This window comes from Dermacentor variabilis, chromosome 9 (assembly GCF_050947875.1).
Source record: "Dermacentor variabilis isolate Ectoservices chromosome 9, ASM5094787v1, whole genome shotgun sequence".
Taxonomy (NCBI): Eukaryota; Metazoa; Arthropoda; class Arachnida; order Ixodida; family Ixodidae; genus Dermacentor; species Dermacentor variabilis.
The window spans coordinates 153,500,197-153,516,041 of NC_134576.1; the positions used below are offsets into that span (position 1 = coordinate 153,500,197).

At 43.9% G+C, this 15,845-nt stretch overlaps 1 protein-coding gene across 3 annotated transcripts in view; it reads left to right on the top strand.

The window, feature by feature from the left end:
* The first annotated feature begins 859 nt into the window (after positions 1-859).
* The window catches only part of LOC142557849 (stromal membrane-associated protein 1), a 159,606-nt gene continuing 144,620 nt past the window's right edge, over positions 860-15,845 (top strand). The window contains exons 1-2 of one of the 3 annotated variants that reach the window (XM_075670051.1): positions 860-1,159; positions 1,951-2,084. In XM_075670051.1, the coding sequence (XP_075526166.1) occupies positions 1,042-1,159; positions 1,951-2,084 (252 nt within the window). In that variant the 5' untranslated portion in view covers positions 860-1,041. Of the gene's footprint in view, positions 1,160-1,556; positions 1,734-1,950; positions 2,085-15,845 lie in introns of those variants that run through there. The other 2 variants (XM_075670050.1, XM_075670052.1) reach the window with 2 other exon arrangements.

Genomic DNA, 15,845 nt, shown 5'->3' on the forward strand with positions numbered 1-15,845 from the left:
CTAGTAATTATTGTATGAAACCACCACGGAGGAAGGAAAGCGTAGGAGAGGCCCCAAAGCTGGTTCTTTATTTTACGAGGCCCCGTCCAGCATGGACGTGTTGGAGAAATTGTGGCGGAAGTCACGTGTTTTTCGCAAAGGTGGGACTGGACCCCGTCAACGTTGCCATAGCAACCGCGCTCCTGAAGCTCTCTCTGAAAAGCGATATAAGTTTTTTCGGCCCCTGTCTTTCTCGCAGCACATTATGTTCGCGATACATGCTGTCTTTGGAGTGTGTTGTGTGAGCTTGAAAGTTATGTTTTGGGTCTGTGTGTGTGAGTGTCAACCGGCAACAGACAGCGCGAGTCTACGGCGCGTGTCTACGCTGTCTTCTTCAACGTGCCGCGGAAAAACGCAGGAACGTGGCTGCTTCCCTAAAACTGTTACAGAAGTTTCGTAGGCTTTGTTCTGACGCGCGTCGGCAGCACACCATTCTGGCGGCTCGTAGCAATGAAAGTTCAAAGTTCGCGCCTGTCTGTGCCGGCGAACTGATTGGAGGCGCAAAGTGAGATGGTACACCGTAATAGTGAGAAACTCTATGGGCACACCAACATTCTAGCCACCCTAACATGGCTGCATTTTCGGCTACGTGACCTCAGGGCGCTTCTTTCATTTTCTTTCTTTCTTCCATGGAAACATGTATGAAACTATAGTGTATGAAAGACTGATCTCTATAAAACCCTATGGCGACAAGCGTCCGGCCGGCGCGCGGGCCGCTCATTCAAGTGAAGGCGATGGTAGCGCCACCAACTTTTCAATTAAAATAAGCCTCGGCGGAGAGCCCGCGCTGGATCTACTCTCCCTGTCTAGTACACTGTACCGTAACCAAGCTGGCGGCGCCCCAACATCGGGCCGTGATCGGGCTTCTGAAAGTGACGTCAGGGCCTATTCAAGCCAGCCGCGCAAGTAGGCTGTCCGTGGTAGAAGTGGTAGTTCCGTAAGTCTGAGAAATTGGTCCGAGGTGGGTGGTCGTGCTGTGGTCGCAGAGGCAGCCGCTTCGTAATGGCAAGTAAGTCCGAGCGCGAAAAGCAGAAGCAGATACAAGACAAGTGCCAGGTCATTTTGGGCCAGCTTCTTCGCGAAGAGGACAACAAATACTGCGTCGACTGCGACGCTAAAGGTCCGTGCACCAGCTCTTTATGCAACACTCTCTTCATAAGGCTTAGATTTCAACTACTTTCTGAGCCCAGAAGTTACCAGTTACCGAAAATTAAATAGTTAGGGTCATGTGCTTTCTCAAAACCGATTATAGTGATGTTTCCTGTGCGCGGGTTGCCGTATTGATATATCTTGCCAGGCAGGGAAGCGATGACGGAAGCAATCTCGCCGGAGGTAACCAATTCGTATTTCCAATGGGTGTTTCACGGACTGTTGTGCATTTTTACGCTGAAAGCGTGCACCTGTGCTATTCCATTGGGGGCGGGTCGGCTATAGTTGTCTGTGCTATAGCCGACCGCGTATCCGGCTGCCCAAGTTTCATTTTAGCCTCAGCTAATCTCGTGGGTAAAATGCTTAAAAAGGTGGTGCTGGGCTGCTAAGCACGAGGTCGCGGGATCGGAGCCCGGCCACGGCGGCCGCATTTCAATGGGAGTGAGATGCGAAAACACCCCTGTACTTAAATTTAGGTGCATGTTAAAAGAACCCCAGGTGGTCCAAATTTCCGGAGACCCCACTACGGCGTGCCACATGATCAGGTCGTGGGTTTTACCCGTCAAAACTCAATTTATTTTTTTTATGTTTACATAGAGTAATAATAATAATGACATACAAATGAGGCAGGGCATATGCTGTTAGTCTTATTTAGCACATTTGCATTTTTTGAAGGTTCATCTAGCCCTGATGCTCGTAGCGGCCGATGCCATCCTATTTCAAAAGCAGCACTCATGTTAAAATGCTTTTTTTTTTGTCAAGGACCGCGATGGGCCTCGTGGAACCTGGGCATGTTCCTTTGTATCCGCTGCGCGGGCATACACCGGAACCTTGGCGTACATATATCACGGGTCAAGTCGGTCAACCTGGACACGTGGACTCCTGAGCAGGTCGCCGTAAGTATCGTGGCTATGTCATCATATCGCATTCTTATGACTGTGTTGATTCCCTGCTGTTGTCTTCTGTAGGCCGTCTGAAACCAAGCAGCGAACCATTGGCATACTTGTTTTGCACCAATGCTTCTCGAACTGGCTGTCTGGTGAAATTTTCTACTCTGTTCTCTCGACAGCCAGGAAAATTTTTGAAACGGATTTCTCCCTGCACTCGCCTCCTATTGGCGCTCGGAAGTCACATGACAAAGTACCGGGAAAAACTTCCTGCAGGTGTGCCCTAACCCAACCTTACTTTCCGAGAACCAGTAAGAGGTGAGTGCCGGGAGAAATTCGTTTCAGAAATTCTGCCGGCTGCTGGAAGAATAGACACTGCCAAATATTTATCTGCCTTACATGGTACGACACATTGTTTTCTTGAGTCAAGCAAGAGTTCACACGCTGCTGTTTTCAGCACTAAAATCGCAAAGCTGCTGAGCAGCATGACCTCCTATGAGCTGCAACTTACTCAGCAGAAAGGCAGAGCACACACTCCATTGGTGTAACGAGTGCAATAAAGGAAAATGAATTGGCTAATGTGTCTTGCTGCACTCATGATAAGGAAGCAGGGCATGCTTCTACACTTGCATACAGTATAAACCACTCGCACCAGAATGTGACTCCTACTTTGCTACCCGCCGTGGTTGCTTAGTGGCTATGGTGTTGGGCTGCTAAGCACGAGGTTGTGGGATCGAATCGCGGCCATGGCGGCCACATTTCAATGGGGGTGAAATGCGAAAACACCTGTGTACTTAGATTTAGGTGCACATTAAAGAACCCCAGGTGGTCCAAATTTCCGGTGTCCACCGCTGCGGCGTGCCTAATCGTGAGTATTATAATGAGTTCTCCATTAGGCAGTGGCTGCATGCACTGTGGCAATAGTTTAGGCAATCAGCATGTTGAATCACAACTTGTGACGTGCTCGACCTTAGAGAAACGCATCACAGCTCCACTGTACGATGAGAGAAGCACTGTGAATTTCGGTGACGAACATGCACCCTAACTTAACTCTTTGTCAGCTAGAAGATGCGCATGATCACATTTTTGTCAGTAATTTGTTGCTATGTTGTGCTGCCAACATACCGAAATTCTCAAAGTGCTTGTTTACACGAAGAAAATTTGTATGTGTTTTATTCAGCCTTCTTATGCATGCGTCCGCAGCCTAATGTTAGACCATCAGGCTTAAATCAATCATCAGACATGTCATTTCTTTATGCACACACATATGCACGTACACACACGCACGCCATCTGGCCCAATTAATATTAGCCTAGCTGTTCAAAGAAATAAAAGATGAAAAATGACTGTGCAAGATATGAGTATAAGACTTGCGGTGTTTGGTCATCAACGGTCTTACAAGTGAACACTGTGGGTCTTAATCATGTCTGGCATGGTGCTTTCAAATATTTTTGTTTCTTTGAACAGCTTTGGCTAACGTTAGCTGGGACACTCATATATATATCTTGAGTTTCACGAGTTGTGGAAGCATGACATTTTTTTTGTCATCTGCCATGGCGATGTATTGGCTATGGCATTGTGATGCTAAGCCCAAGGGCATGGGATCAAGTCCCTGCCACTTGGCTGCATTTCAATGAGGGTGACATGCAAAAATGCCCATGTACTATGCGTTGGGTGCCCGTTAAAGAACCACAGGTAGTCGAAATTAATCTGGAGTCCCCCTCTACAATGTGCCTCATAATAATATTGTGCTTTGGCACATAAAACCCCAGAATTAAAAAGTTTTTCCTTAAAGTTTTGATGTTGGTGTGTACCTGTGCAGTCGATAATAGTTAGAATATCTCCAGAGTGCAGAAGAGGCTAATACCTCTGTCGCACAAGAACGCAAAAACTCTTTTACATAAGTGGTCTTTTACCATGTTGAAAGACTTTTTATTGAAGATGCTTTGTGCAGCAGACGCACGGCACCGATAATCTCTTTTTTAGTGTTTCTTTCTGGAAGACTGTACCGATAGCGTGGCTCTACCGTTCGAAACGAAATCTGCCAAGGTAAACAGATGCATCTCGAAATATTAAGTGAAAACTTTTATTACTTGGCTTTCAAATAAATTGAACAACGCCAGATAAAGAAACGTCAATGTAAAGTTTTATTGTGGTAGTATAGGGTGTGTTCGACCTGCTTGCGAGACCTGTTCTACCTGTACAGTCAGCATGTCTGTCACAGCGCCACATCAAGCCCAGAATGTTTTCCATGTGTCGAAACACCCGTTCACCATGCCAGCCGTCGCCTACTAGGCCTAAGCCAAGAATTTGGTCCCCTATCAGAAAGCCTGCCTGTTACAACTGCCCAAGACATGGCGGAAGACTCAGGCCCTGCACAGGTGATTCTTTTGACTCCTCGATCTCCTGTGAGCTTCCACGGCAACGCCTACGAGGATGCAGAAGACTAGCTCGAGAAGTACGAGCATGTAGCCAAGGACCAGGACCAGGGCCTGGACAAATTTTTCTTCAACTGTGAGGCTTTTCTTTTGAGGAACCCGTATGGGGGTTTCCTTTGTAGCAATCGCTACGAACGGGTAGATGTCTGATTTTCCCTGTATTAATTACTTCTCTCCACCTTGCAGGTTTCCACAGAACTATTATGTCAAACTCTTGCTTTGCTTTGTGTTGTCGACAAATTCAACTTCGCCCTGCCATCTGCTAGCCGCCTGGTTAGCTCAGATGGTAGAGCGGCTGCTCCGGAAAGGCGGTAGTCCTGGGTTCGAGTCCCGGACCAGGATGAATTTTTCTTCAACCGTGAGGGTTTTCTTTCGAGGAACCCCTATGGGTTTCCTTTGTAGCAATCGCTACGAACGGGTGAATGTCAGATTTTCCCTGTATTAATTACTTCGCTCCACCTTGCGGGCTTCCGCAGAACAAATTATAGTTGCCAGTATTCGCGCAGCTGCTGGGTGCAATGAACACCGTAGTTCCTGAAACCAGAAACCTGAAACTTTTGCGAAAGCAAGTGCAGATTTCTATTAGGCCTTTTTGGTGAGATACGCCGAATGGTGTGCCAAATATCTTTACTTTATTTATAATAAATCACTTTCATGTGCAGAAATCCCAAGTGATTGGAAACATGCAAAAAAAATTCCCATCCCTAAATCAGGCTACAATCATTGAAGTTCATTGCTCCAATCTTACCGTCCTATCTCCCTACTTTGTACTTCATCAAAAGTGATAGAACACATAATATTTAAGCACATCTCAGTCTTCATAGAAAATAATGGCCTCTGTGACGAGCGTCAACATAGATTCCGTCGTGGTAAATCCACCGTAACACAACTATTAGAAACAGTGCATGAAATCGCGGCAGCACTAGATGGCCAAGGCCAAATTGATATGGTATTCTTAGATTTTGAGAAAGCCTTCGGCCATGTGTCCCACCAAAAGTTGTTATCAAATTTAAAACCTATTCTCAAAAACGACCAACTACTTCACTGGATTGAGGCGTATCTTATGGGCAGGCGACAGACAGTGGTTGTTGATGCGAAAGCAGACTTATCCAATGTGTAATCTGGAATCCCAAAGGGATCAGTCTTGTGCCCGCTTCTCTTTCTAGTTTTTATCAATGATATAGTGAATAACATACCAGTTAAAATTCGGCTGTTTGCAGATGACAGTGTACTTTATCATAAAATTCACCGCGAGGCAGATCAGACTATCCTAAATTCATCTTTATCAGCAATAGCCACATGGTGCTTAGAGTGGCAAATGAGCATTAACCTAAAAAAACAGTCTCAATGATAATTACACGCAAAAAGAAGCCGTTACCCTCTGTATACAGCATTGATGGCCATAACTTATCCTCTGTTACAGAATACAAATACCTTGGTTTAGTAATTACGTCGGACCTTAGGTGGAATAGCTATGTAGCTCACATTAAGAAAAAAAGCCATGAAGAAGCTCGGATACCTGAGGAGGACCTTGGCTAAATCTACAAGTAATATAAAATTATTAGCATACAAGACTTTCATCAGACCATTGTTAGAGTGCGCTACTCCTGTTCGGAACCCTTACACCCAAGCAAGCATAAATATTATTGAAATGATACAGCGGAAATCAGCCAGGTTTATTTTTAATTCCTACCGCCGTCACTGCAGTTAGCGCTCTTTTACAGGAGGCGAACCTGGAAACCCTAGAGGTAGGACAGTATCGAGAGAGGCTCAAAATGCTATATTTAATTCATAGGGAGCATGTAAAGCTAGATAAAAAATTGTATATTACCCCTTGTAGCCGGCGCCCAACGCGTTCATCACATTAATTCAGGTTAGACAAGTATTCGCACCATACCACTTTATTTAAGCCGTCGTTTTTCCCCCGAACCATCCATGACTGGAACGCCCTGCCTGAAAACGTTCTTCAAAGCTCAACCTTATCATCCTTTGTGCACGGTCTCATTAATCTATGACCCGAAACGTTCTCCACGATCTCTGTCCTATTCCACATACTATGTGACACAGATGATATTATGTTAAGGGCACCCTTATCTTTTTTTTTTTTTTGTGCATAAGCCATTGTGCAAATATGTGCTGTAGTGCAGAATTTTTTAATATTGTTGTTTATTGTTTCTTCTTTTTTGCATTGTAACAAGATGACGCTTTGCTTGTTTCCACCCTTTCTTTCTTTCTTTTACTTTTTTTCCCTTTTTTTTCTTTCTTGTGTTTCACATGTTATTAGGTTGTTAAACCCTTTATGCATATCCTAATCCTGCCTAGGGCCTATAAAACAGGCTGGCAGTACGAAATAAATAAAAAATATATATAATTTCAGTGTGCCTGACCCTTAACACGCTGCTTAGTATAAATTAATGTTTCATTTTTCACAGCCTACTTTCTACAACGGCAATTTTTTATCGTAAGTGGCAAATTTGGTGTCAGAGCTATGAAGATATGTTCGGCAGCTTTTTTTTTTTTTCTTTACGGCAGTCCAGATATAGTGATGATCGGTTATAACAATCAGATTTTTCATTCTTTTTAATATCTTTATAAATGGACTGCGCTGTATTTCTCTCTTGAAGACTGAACCCGCACATAGTTCGTAAATCCCAAAGGAATCGAGCCAAGCTGGGATGAGTTCCTCTATATGTTCGGGGGCACCGAAAGGCGAGAACACGCACAGTGTCTTCTCAAATCACGGAATCAAAAGCTGAAGGAAACTGTTGCCATGTTCACTGAGGACACGACTTGTCTTTGTTGTCGTTGAGACCCTGATAAGTCCGAGGCAAAAAAACTCGCCACCTCATGCACAGCATAAAGGAGCAGCTGTTTGCTGGTCTTGTGTGGAACCTGCCAACCAACTCTAGATAAATTTATTAAAAAATTGACAGCCATAGAGCACGCATTACACCTATGCTGCCACCAGTATGGTCACTTGTCTAGCAGTGGACCAGCAAGTGCAGCAGCAGTGACGGTCACAGATGACGGTTCCTGGCGCTGTCTGATACGGGAAATTGTTCAGGAAGAGATTAAGAAGCTCACTGCCATGGCAAGTGAATGCACAGCTGCGTCAGTGGCTGAAGTTGTGCACCAAGAAATAAGGCAAGCGTTTTCGGCTTCCGAGCCCAATTCCCAGACGTGACAGCCCAGCTACGCAGATGTTGTCCGTTGACTGCCATCTCCGATGCCGATGCCACAGTATCACCAGCAGTCAGCACCGGCATCACCTTGGTGCCATAGAGAACAAATGACTCAACTACTGCTTCGCAGAACTGACATGCAGCACACAGGTGAGTATAGGCCCTTGTGCTTCCACTGCGGGGAAGCGGGCCACATCTGCTGTCATTGCCCTTGCCACGTCACAGGGTACCAAGCATTTACATCCACTTCTCGTCATGTTTTCGATGGCAGCTGAGTGAACATCGATGTGAATTCGACTAACTGGTGAGCCGATTCTCCCAGTTACCGGTCTCACTCCCCCTCTCCGGGACATTTTCCACCTGCAAGACGCAGTTCCACTGTCGTGGCCCCGAGGGCGATCTCCCAGCCCTCACCAGGGAGACTGAAATCCACGACCTCAGGAGAGAAGGTTGCCACACGTTGAAGTGCCAAAAACTCCTATTGCCATCGAACGAGCAGCCGATACAGCCAGATGATATGACAACAGACAAGATTGTTAGTGCCAGTGTTACTGTATGACTTGACGGCCACAACGGGACTCCACTGGTAGACACTGGCGTGGACTTTTCGATCGTAAGTGAAAAACTGGCAGACAGACTTCACAGTGTGAAAATGGAGTGGTCAGGCCCACACAATAGAGGTGCTGGAGGCCATCTACTAACACCGACTGACCAGTGTACATCAAGGATCAGCATAGGGGATTCGTCGCAAATTTTTTTATTCTTCCGAACTGTTGCAAAGACAATCTTGGGTATGGACTTCTTATGTGAGTACGGCGCCGTCATCAACCTACCAGAAAGTATACTAACCTTTTCTGGGATGAAAGTGCAGAACTACAATGCAAGTCCTTGTGCATCGTAGATGACGTGACCGTACCATGGTTATCTTGCAGTCTTGTTTCCGTCAGGTGCGACACAGAGTATGACGAGGAAGGTCTTGCTGAACAGATTATGCTTTTGCTCACTCAAGGTGTTGCCGTACCCAGAAGTCTCGTCAAATTAATGCATGGGCAAACAAATACTGGCGACAAACTTCAGCAAGGAACGACAACACATTGCAAAAGGCGCAGCAGCTGCTTACCTTGACCAGATTGCGGAATTCGACGAATTCTGTACATTACAACAGGGAGAGCAAGACACTTCGGCACCGTTATCTGTTCTTGACATGAGCGCGAGCTTATCACCAGCGAGAAAGCAGCGCCTTGTGGACTTGCTGCATCAGTTTCGCGATTGCTTCGCGTCCACATCCGGAGTCGGTCAGACGTCACTGATGAAGCACAGGATTGTCACGGAGGAGACAGTGAGACCAATGTGTCAAAACACATACCGCGTAGCACCAAAAGAATGCGAAGTAATCCAAGAGCACATGAAGAAAATGCTTGACCACGTTATCCATCTATCAAAAAGCCTGTGGGCGTCGCTGGTAGTGATGGTCAAAAAGTAAGACGGCCGCTTACGTTTTTGTGTCGCCATACGTTGAACAGGGTGGCAAAGAAAGACCTATACCCATTACAGCATATTGACGATTCTTTCGACAGGTCAAGGCATCCCCGCTACTTCTCATTATGAAATATAGACTCCAAATAAACGGACACACACAAGAGAAGAGAACGAGACAGGGCGGTATATATGTGCCTGCGTTCTGTGAGTAAAGCAGTTGTGAGTAGGCGCCCTGTCCCATTCACTTGTGTGTGTCTGTTTATTTGGCGTCGTTATATTTTATAATGAACAACTACCAACAAGAAGTGCTTTTCAGCTACTTCTCGTCGATAGACCTAAAATGTGGCTACAGTACAACCCGACTATATCGAACCCGTTTACATCGAATTGTTCTATATATCGAACAATTTCTGGTCATGGTATAGTTACAATGAGTATATATAGCAAAAATTACGCTTACATCGAACAAAAATAGCACCGACTCCCCATATATCGAACGTCACGTGGCGGTAAGTGCCCCTGGAAGTTGGCTTTCCCTCACGGTGGCGGGAAAACCTGGCGGCGCGGCTCCGTTCGACTGCATTCCCTCGGATGAGCCGTTGACTTCCCCCTGCAAGAAATGATCCTGGCCTGCCCGCAGGGCTTGCTCAGACAACCAATCAGAGGCTCTTGTGCCCTCGTGCAAGATGGCGAAAGTGCGAGTTGTCTCGCTGCTTTTCTGGTTCATTGTATGTGCACCTTGTGGGCCTTTTTCCACAGTGTTGCCGGGATGAAGCGGCAGAATTCGCCTTTCGTCGTGAAGTTCGAAAACATAAATTAGGTCGAACACTGAGAAGTCAGATGTCCCCGCAGCGTACAAGATTTCAAGGAGCACTCTCAGCACGATCTTGAAAAATAAGGGGGAGATTAGGGCTAAAGTGGCCAAACTCGCGACCCGGCGCCCGTGGCGCCTGTCGCGTACGCACAGCCGTGTACGAGTGGTTCATCCGAAATTGCTTCAACCATGCCGACTTCCGCGTGCTCGGTGATGACTGTAAATTCTAATGAATGCGACAAAGCCATTGCCGGTGTTGCTGTAGTTTGGAGCGAGCTGTCAGAATTTCCAAAGGCCGTTGAAGAATCAACGGTGGACGAGTTTGTGAGCGCAAATGATGTTGTCGCGACCACGGGAGAGCCAGAAGACTACACTGCCGACATCGTACATAGCACAAGTGAAAGTAGATGCAATAAGGAAAGCAACAACGGTCTTTGGCCCACATCCTCCGAAGTGATTGGTGCGCTCGCAGTAGTCCGATGCTTCTGCGCGAATGCGGTAGGTTGCAGCCTCAGCTTCTCCAACTCCTTAGACAATGTGTAGAAGTGCATGTGCCGCAGGCAGCGAAATTGCCGAAGCAGAAGAAAATGCAGGACTATTTCGTGTGAAACTAAGCTAGTTTCATCAATAAAGTGATTTTATAAATGGTATGTGCTTCTATGACATCCAAATCTGTAGCAGGCTTATATAGATTTATGCTCTATATTGAACTAATAGGCATGTTTTTGCAAGTTCGATATAGCCGGGTTCGACTGTATTTGCAAGTTGAGGTCGATGAGAGAGACAGAGAAAAGACTGCTTTCATAACACCTGATGGGCAGTTTATTCTCAGCTCCCGCAACTTTTCAGCGACTCATGGATATGGTTCTGTCAGGCCTGAAGTGGCAGACATGCATTGTCTACCTCAACGACGTCATAATTTTTTTTTTAAACATTCGAGGAACACCTCAGACAGCTGTTCGCAGTTTTATAAACGATGCGGCCCACCGGCCTAACACTGAAATAAAAAAAGCGTCACTTTGGTTTCAAGGTTTCAAGTTCTTAGTTCATGTTGTGAGTCAACGTTGAAGTCATCAATAACTTCTGAGGGGGGATCAGCACCAACAATTCCACACACAGGTAAAGATTGGACGAACACGTGCATAAACCTTGTTTGCATTGTTGCTACCCACCAGGCCTTCATGTCATCGAAGAGCTTCTCATTTCTGGTACTTGACCAAATCGTTGACCATGCTGCATGGAAGAAAAGCATTCCAAAAATATTGTGACTTGCTTGTCTAAGAAACGCATAATAAGCACCCCCCTTCTTTTTTTTTTGCTTCTTTTTCTTTCCCTTCTCTCTGACTTTCATTGTGTTAAGAAACTTGAGAAGAGCTTGTTGTTAGGCTAGTTTTTACACGCTGATAAGAATGAAAACGTCTGAGGCGCGATGGAGTGATAGACAACTTGCAAAATATTGCCCACTCTCTCCCGAATGTAGCCGTGGTCGTACTACTCACTAGAGGTTCTGGCTGGAAAGCAACGGTTATCTCTACTGTTACCTGGGCTGCAATAAGTCTGACCTGCAAACAAGAAACGAGAAAAAAGGGGGTTAACCGAGGGGCCCTATTTTTATTAGTCGTATCATAAGAAGCCAACAATCACTGACACCAAGGACAACATAGGGCAAATTACTTGTGCTTAATAAATGAAATAAAGAAACTAAATTAATGGAAATGAGAGTGGATGAAAAACGACTTACTGCATGTGGGGAACGATCCCACAACCTTCGCATGCAAACAACTCACGATAGTGTGCTGCCTTGTTTTTGTTTGGCGCTGTTTTTAGTGCTGTTTGTTTTTCCTAGTCATGTACCAGCTAGCTCATCAACATGCATTATATAAATGCATCAATTTGTAAAGAAAATTTAGAATTTTTAATATCAATTTGAAAACTAACATAAGGATGATAGCATAATTCGATGCAATGTGGCTGCACGCCTTGGCAATGAAAAACTTCTGTCAAGAAGTTAAGCGAGGTGCTGTTTTGGCAACGCAGAAACGGGCATATATGTGTGTGCGTGTCTGTGTGTGTAGCAGTGCGACTCCACCAAAGCAGGCGAAGATGGGCTCATGTGCAGGTAGCACGAGCATATAGTATGCTAGCGCTCAACCTGAGTGGCCGCAGTGTTGGCCGCTCCAGAGATCCAGCAACACCATGGCTGGCTGGTTTGAATATACCGTGGCCATGGCGGCTACGTCTCCACGCTGCCTTCCACAGATTGGTGACACCGGGCGACTAAGCTCAACCATGCCAGCGTCACTGCACAAATCATATATATATGTATATATGTAGAGAGAGAGAGTGGTAGCTGGCGAAGAACTGCCCCCACCCCCCGAAATAAATTTCTGGTTACACCACTGGCTTTAAGAGGAAGCTTTAGCTCGGGTGCTCCTATTTAAATACATGTAAAAGGAGAATTCGTTTTTCTTGGCAACCACTGCACCAAATTTGATGAGGTTTGTTGCATTTAAAAGAAAAACTTCAAATCTAGTGACTGTTGGTCTCGAATTTTCGATTTAGGTCATCAATTTTTTATAGAAGGTTGGCAAAAATAGAAAATCTTCAAGAACAAAACTATCAAGTTTACAACTCTGTAGCTGAGCAACCAAGATGTTATACAATTCTGTGAATTGCATCTAATAGTAAATCTAAAGCGGACAAAATTGATATGTTACACATGAACATAAAAAAATTTAGTAATATGGGAATACAGCTTTTGCGGAGCCCTTGTACACCACGTAGGAAATTCACGTAAGATGTAAAATGACATCGAATTTGTCTGCTTTATTATTTTATTTTTTTATTTGAAAAATACTGTCAGCCTTATACAGGCCATTACAGGGAGTGGACGGGTCGGTAAACGTAGGAGTACAATTTATCAACTATACATCAGTAATCATAACCGATACAACAGCAATCGATACAAAATCCTATACAACTGATAACAAACAAATCGTAAGCCTCATAAGTAAGCATAAAACATAAGTAGACATAATATAACCAAGTATAACACATCAATGTTATAGCATAAAAAGGTATTCTTCTACCCTTTCCACAAATTTCTCTACGCTATCCATGCCAATAATTTCCCGGGGCAAAGCGTTCCATATTTCAATGGTAGCAGGAAAAAATGAAAATTTGAACGTGTTGCAGAGTGTGACGTATTGCCTGATATGTTTATCATGACACTTTCTACGGGAATGACGATGTGGTGGTTTCAAGTGGACGTGTTTATCTATTTTTATACGATCATGATAAACCAAAAAAAAAGGAACTTCATTGCTGCCACACGCTGCCGACAAGCAAGTGTAAGAATGCCTGCGGCATTTCAAAGAGCAGTGACGCTGTCCTGACGGGAATATTTTCAATAGACGAAACGTAATGCCTTATTTTGAATTCTTTTCAATCTCTCTATAAGGTATACCTGATGAGGGTTCCAAACTATACTGCCATATTCGAGAATGGGCTGCACTAGAGTTTTATAGGCTAATAACTTAATGTAAGGAAGAGCTGCAGCCAACTTTCTTCGTAGAAACCCGAGCGTCTTAAAAGCTTTTGCGCATGTATTTTCTATGTGAATGTTCCACTTTAAGTTACTTGTAATTGTTAAGCCCAAATATTTTATAGCGTCTGTGCTATGTCGGAGCCCGCTATTCTATAATTGAATTTAATAAACGACTTCCTATGGCTAATAGTCATGCACTTTGTTTTTCTGACGTTAATTTCCATGCCCCAGATTACACACCAATGAGTAATTTTATCTAAGGAGGCATTTAGGAGCTTCTGATCCTCAGCATCATGCACACAGGTATACACAACCAGTTCATCAGCGAATAACCGAACTTTCACGCTTGCTTCAACACAATTAGCAACGTCATTGATATAAATAAAAAATAATAGTGGCCCTAACACTGATCCCTGTGGTATTCCAGAGTGTACCTCAAGTAAATCAGACTTACTATTATTAATGGTCACATTTGTGTACGATTCGACAGATAGGCAGTGATCCAGGCTAATAATTTTGGTTCTATACCAATAGACCTAAGTATCTCAATTTAAGATGTATAACGCGGTCAAATGCTTTTGAAAAATCAATGAATATAGCATTGATTAAATGATCTAGTAGATGCCATTTACAGAACTGCGATATCTGTTTTTGATGCAGAGCTATTAATTTGTAAAATTCGTGTTTCTATTTTTTCAAACTTCCAAATTTTTGAAAATATATAAAAAAAATTCAGGCCCTAAATTGAAGTTCCGCTTCCGACAGTCATTAGAATTTTAACCTTCTCTCTCAAATACAGCAAATTTCATTAAAATCAGTCCAGGGGTTTTCTCAGAAAAACATTTTTGCGTTTTACATGTATTTGAAAAGGCTGCGTCAGAGTTGGGCCCGAGCTAAAGCTTCCTCTTAAGGTTGCCATGTTTCTGAAATAGCAGTTATGTGGGTAAATGTGGGTCTATGTGGGTCTACCATAAACCCGTTCTGTACCATGCAAGTGCGTTTCTGAGTTTAAATGAGTTTCAGGTAGTTACTGTACGTCATAGTTCCCCAAACAGGAATGCCATATGATAACGTTGAGTGCACAAGTTTATTTATTTGCAGGATACTGCTGGCCTTAGTCTTAGGCCTTGGGCAGGAGTGGAGAGTGTGATATACACAGGAAAAAAAAAAATGAGCAGCAAAAATCGTCACAAGAATTAAATACATTGCAATAGACATATTACCTGATCCCCACGAGCTGTACAGAGCATTCCAACAAAAAAGCTTTACAAAATTTCAATATATTTTAGAATACGGACATTTGCTGAACCGCACAAGCTGTACAGAGCATATTGATAACGCAATATTGATAACAAGGAGTCGCATTCATACCGGTATGCTGAAAGACATTGCGCATGCTCGGTAGGTTGAGCAGCAAAAAATACACAAATAGTAACGACAAGCAAGCGAAAATAGCACTTGCGTATATTGTGAAACAAAAAGGAGAAAGAAAAATTATATACATACATACTTTCTTACACACACACACACATATGCATACATATAACATCAAGTCTAAATGCTATTTAGCATGTTGCAGAATGACTGGACGATCGGGCATTCCACTGTACTGGCAGAGAGTGCATTCCACTCACCTATCGTCCGAGGAAAAAAAGCGTGTATTTAGATGCGGTTGTTCTGCAAGAAAATTCCTTTATCCTTTTTGGATGATTAGATCGTGTTGCAGGTCTGATAACTAAAGTAATATACATATCCTTATCTATCCCCAGCATATCATGGTAAATACATGTATTTCAGTCTGTCCCTATATCGCCTTAACTTTAATGTTTCCAGGTTAGTTTTGTTAATAACAATCGCAGATACGTGCCAGCTATAACAGTTAAATACGTATCTAACAAATTTTCTTTGAATGTTTTCCAATTGAGTAATGCTCTTCAGGGTGTACGGGTCCCCATACTACCAAGGCGTACTCAAGAATTGGCCTAATATACGTTTTGTACGCTAAAGGACGGATTTCTTGTGTGGACTGTCAAAGCGACCTTCTCAAGTAACCAAGTTGGAGCGTTGCCTTTTTTGTAATATGAGATATGTGATCGTTCCATCTAAGGTCGGATGAAATTACGAGGTCTAAGTATTTGTAGCTACTAACCGTAGATATATTATTACCACTGAAACTGTAAGAAAATATTAAGGGATGGCGTTTTCGTGTTACTGACATAGCAACCGTTTTCTTTGCATTAATATTCATTTGCCATGTGGCGCACCACGCTTCTACCTTGGCTGGTGAAGAATTCAAATGGACCTGACCAT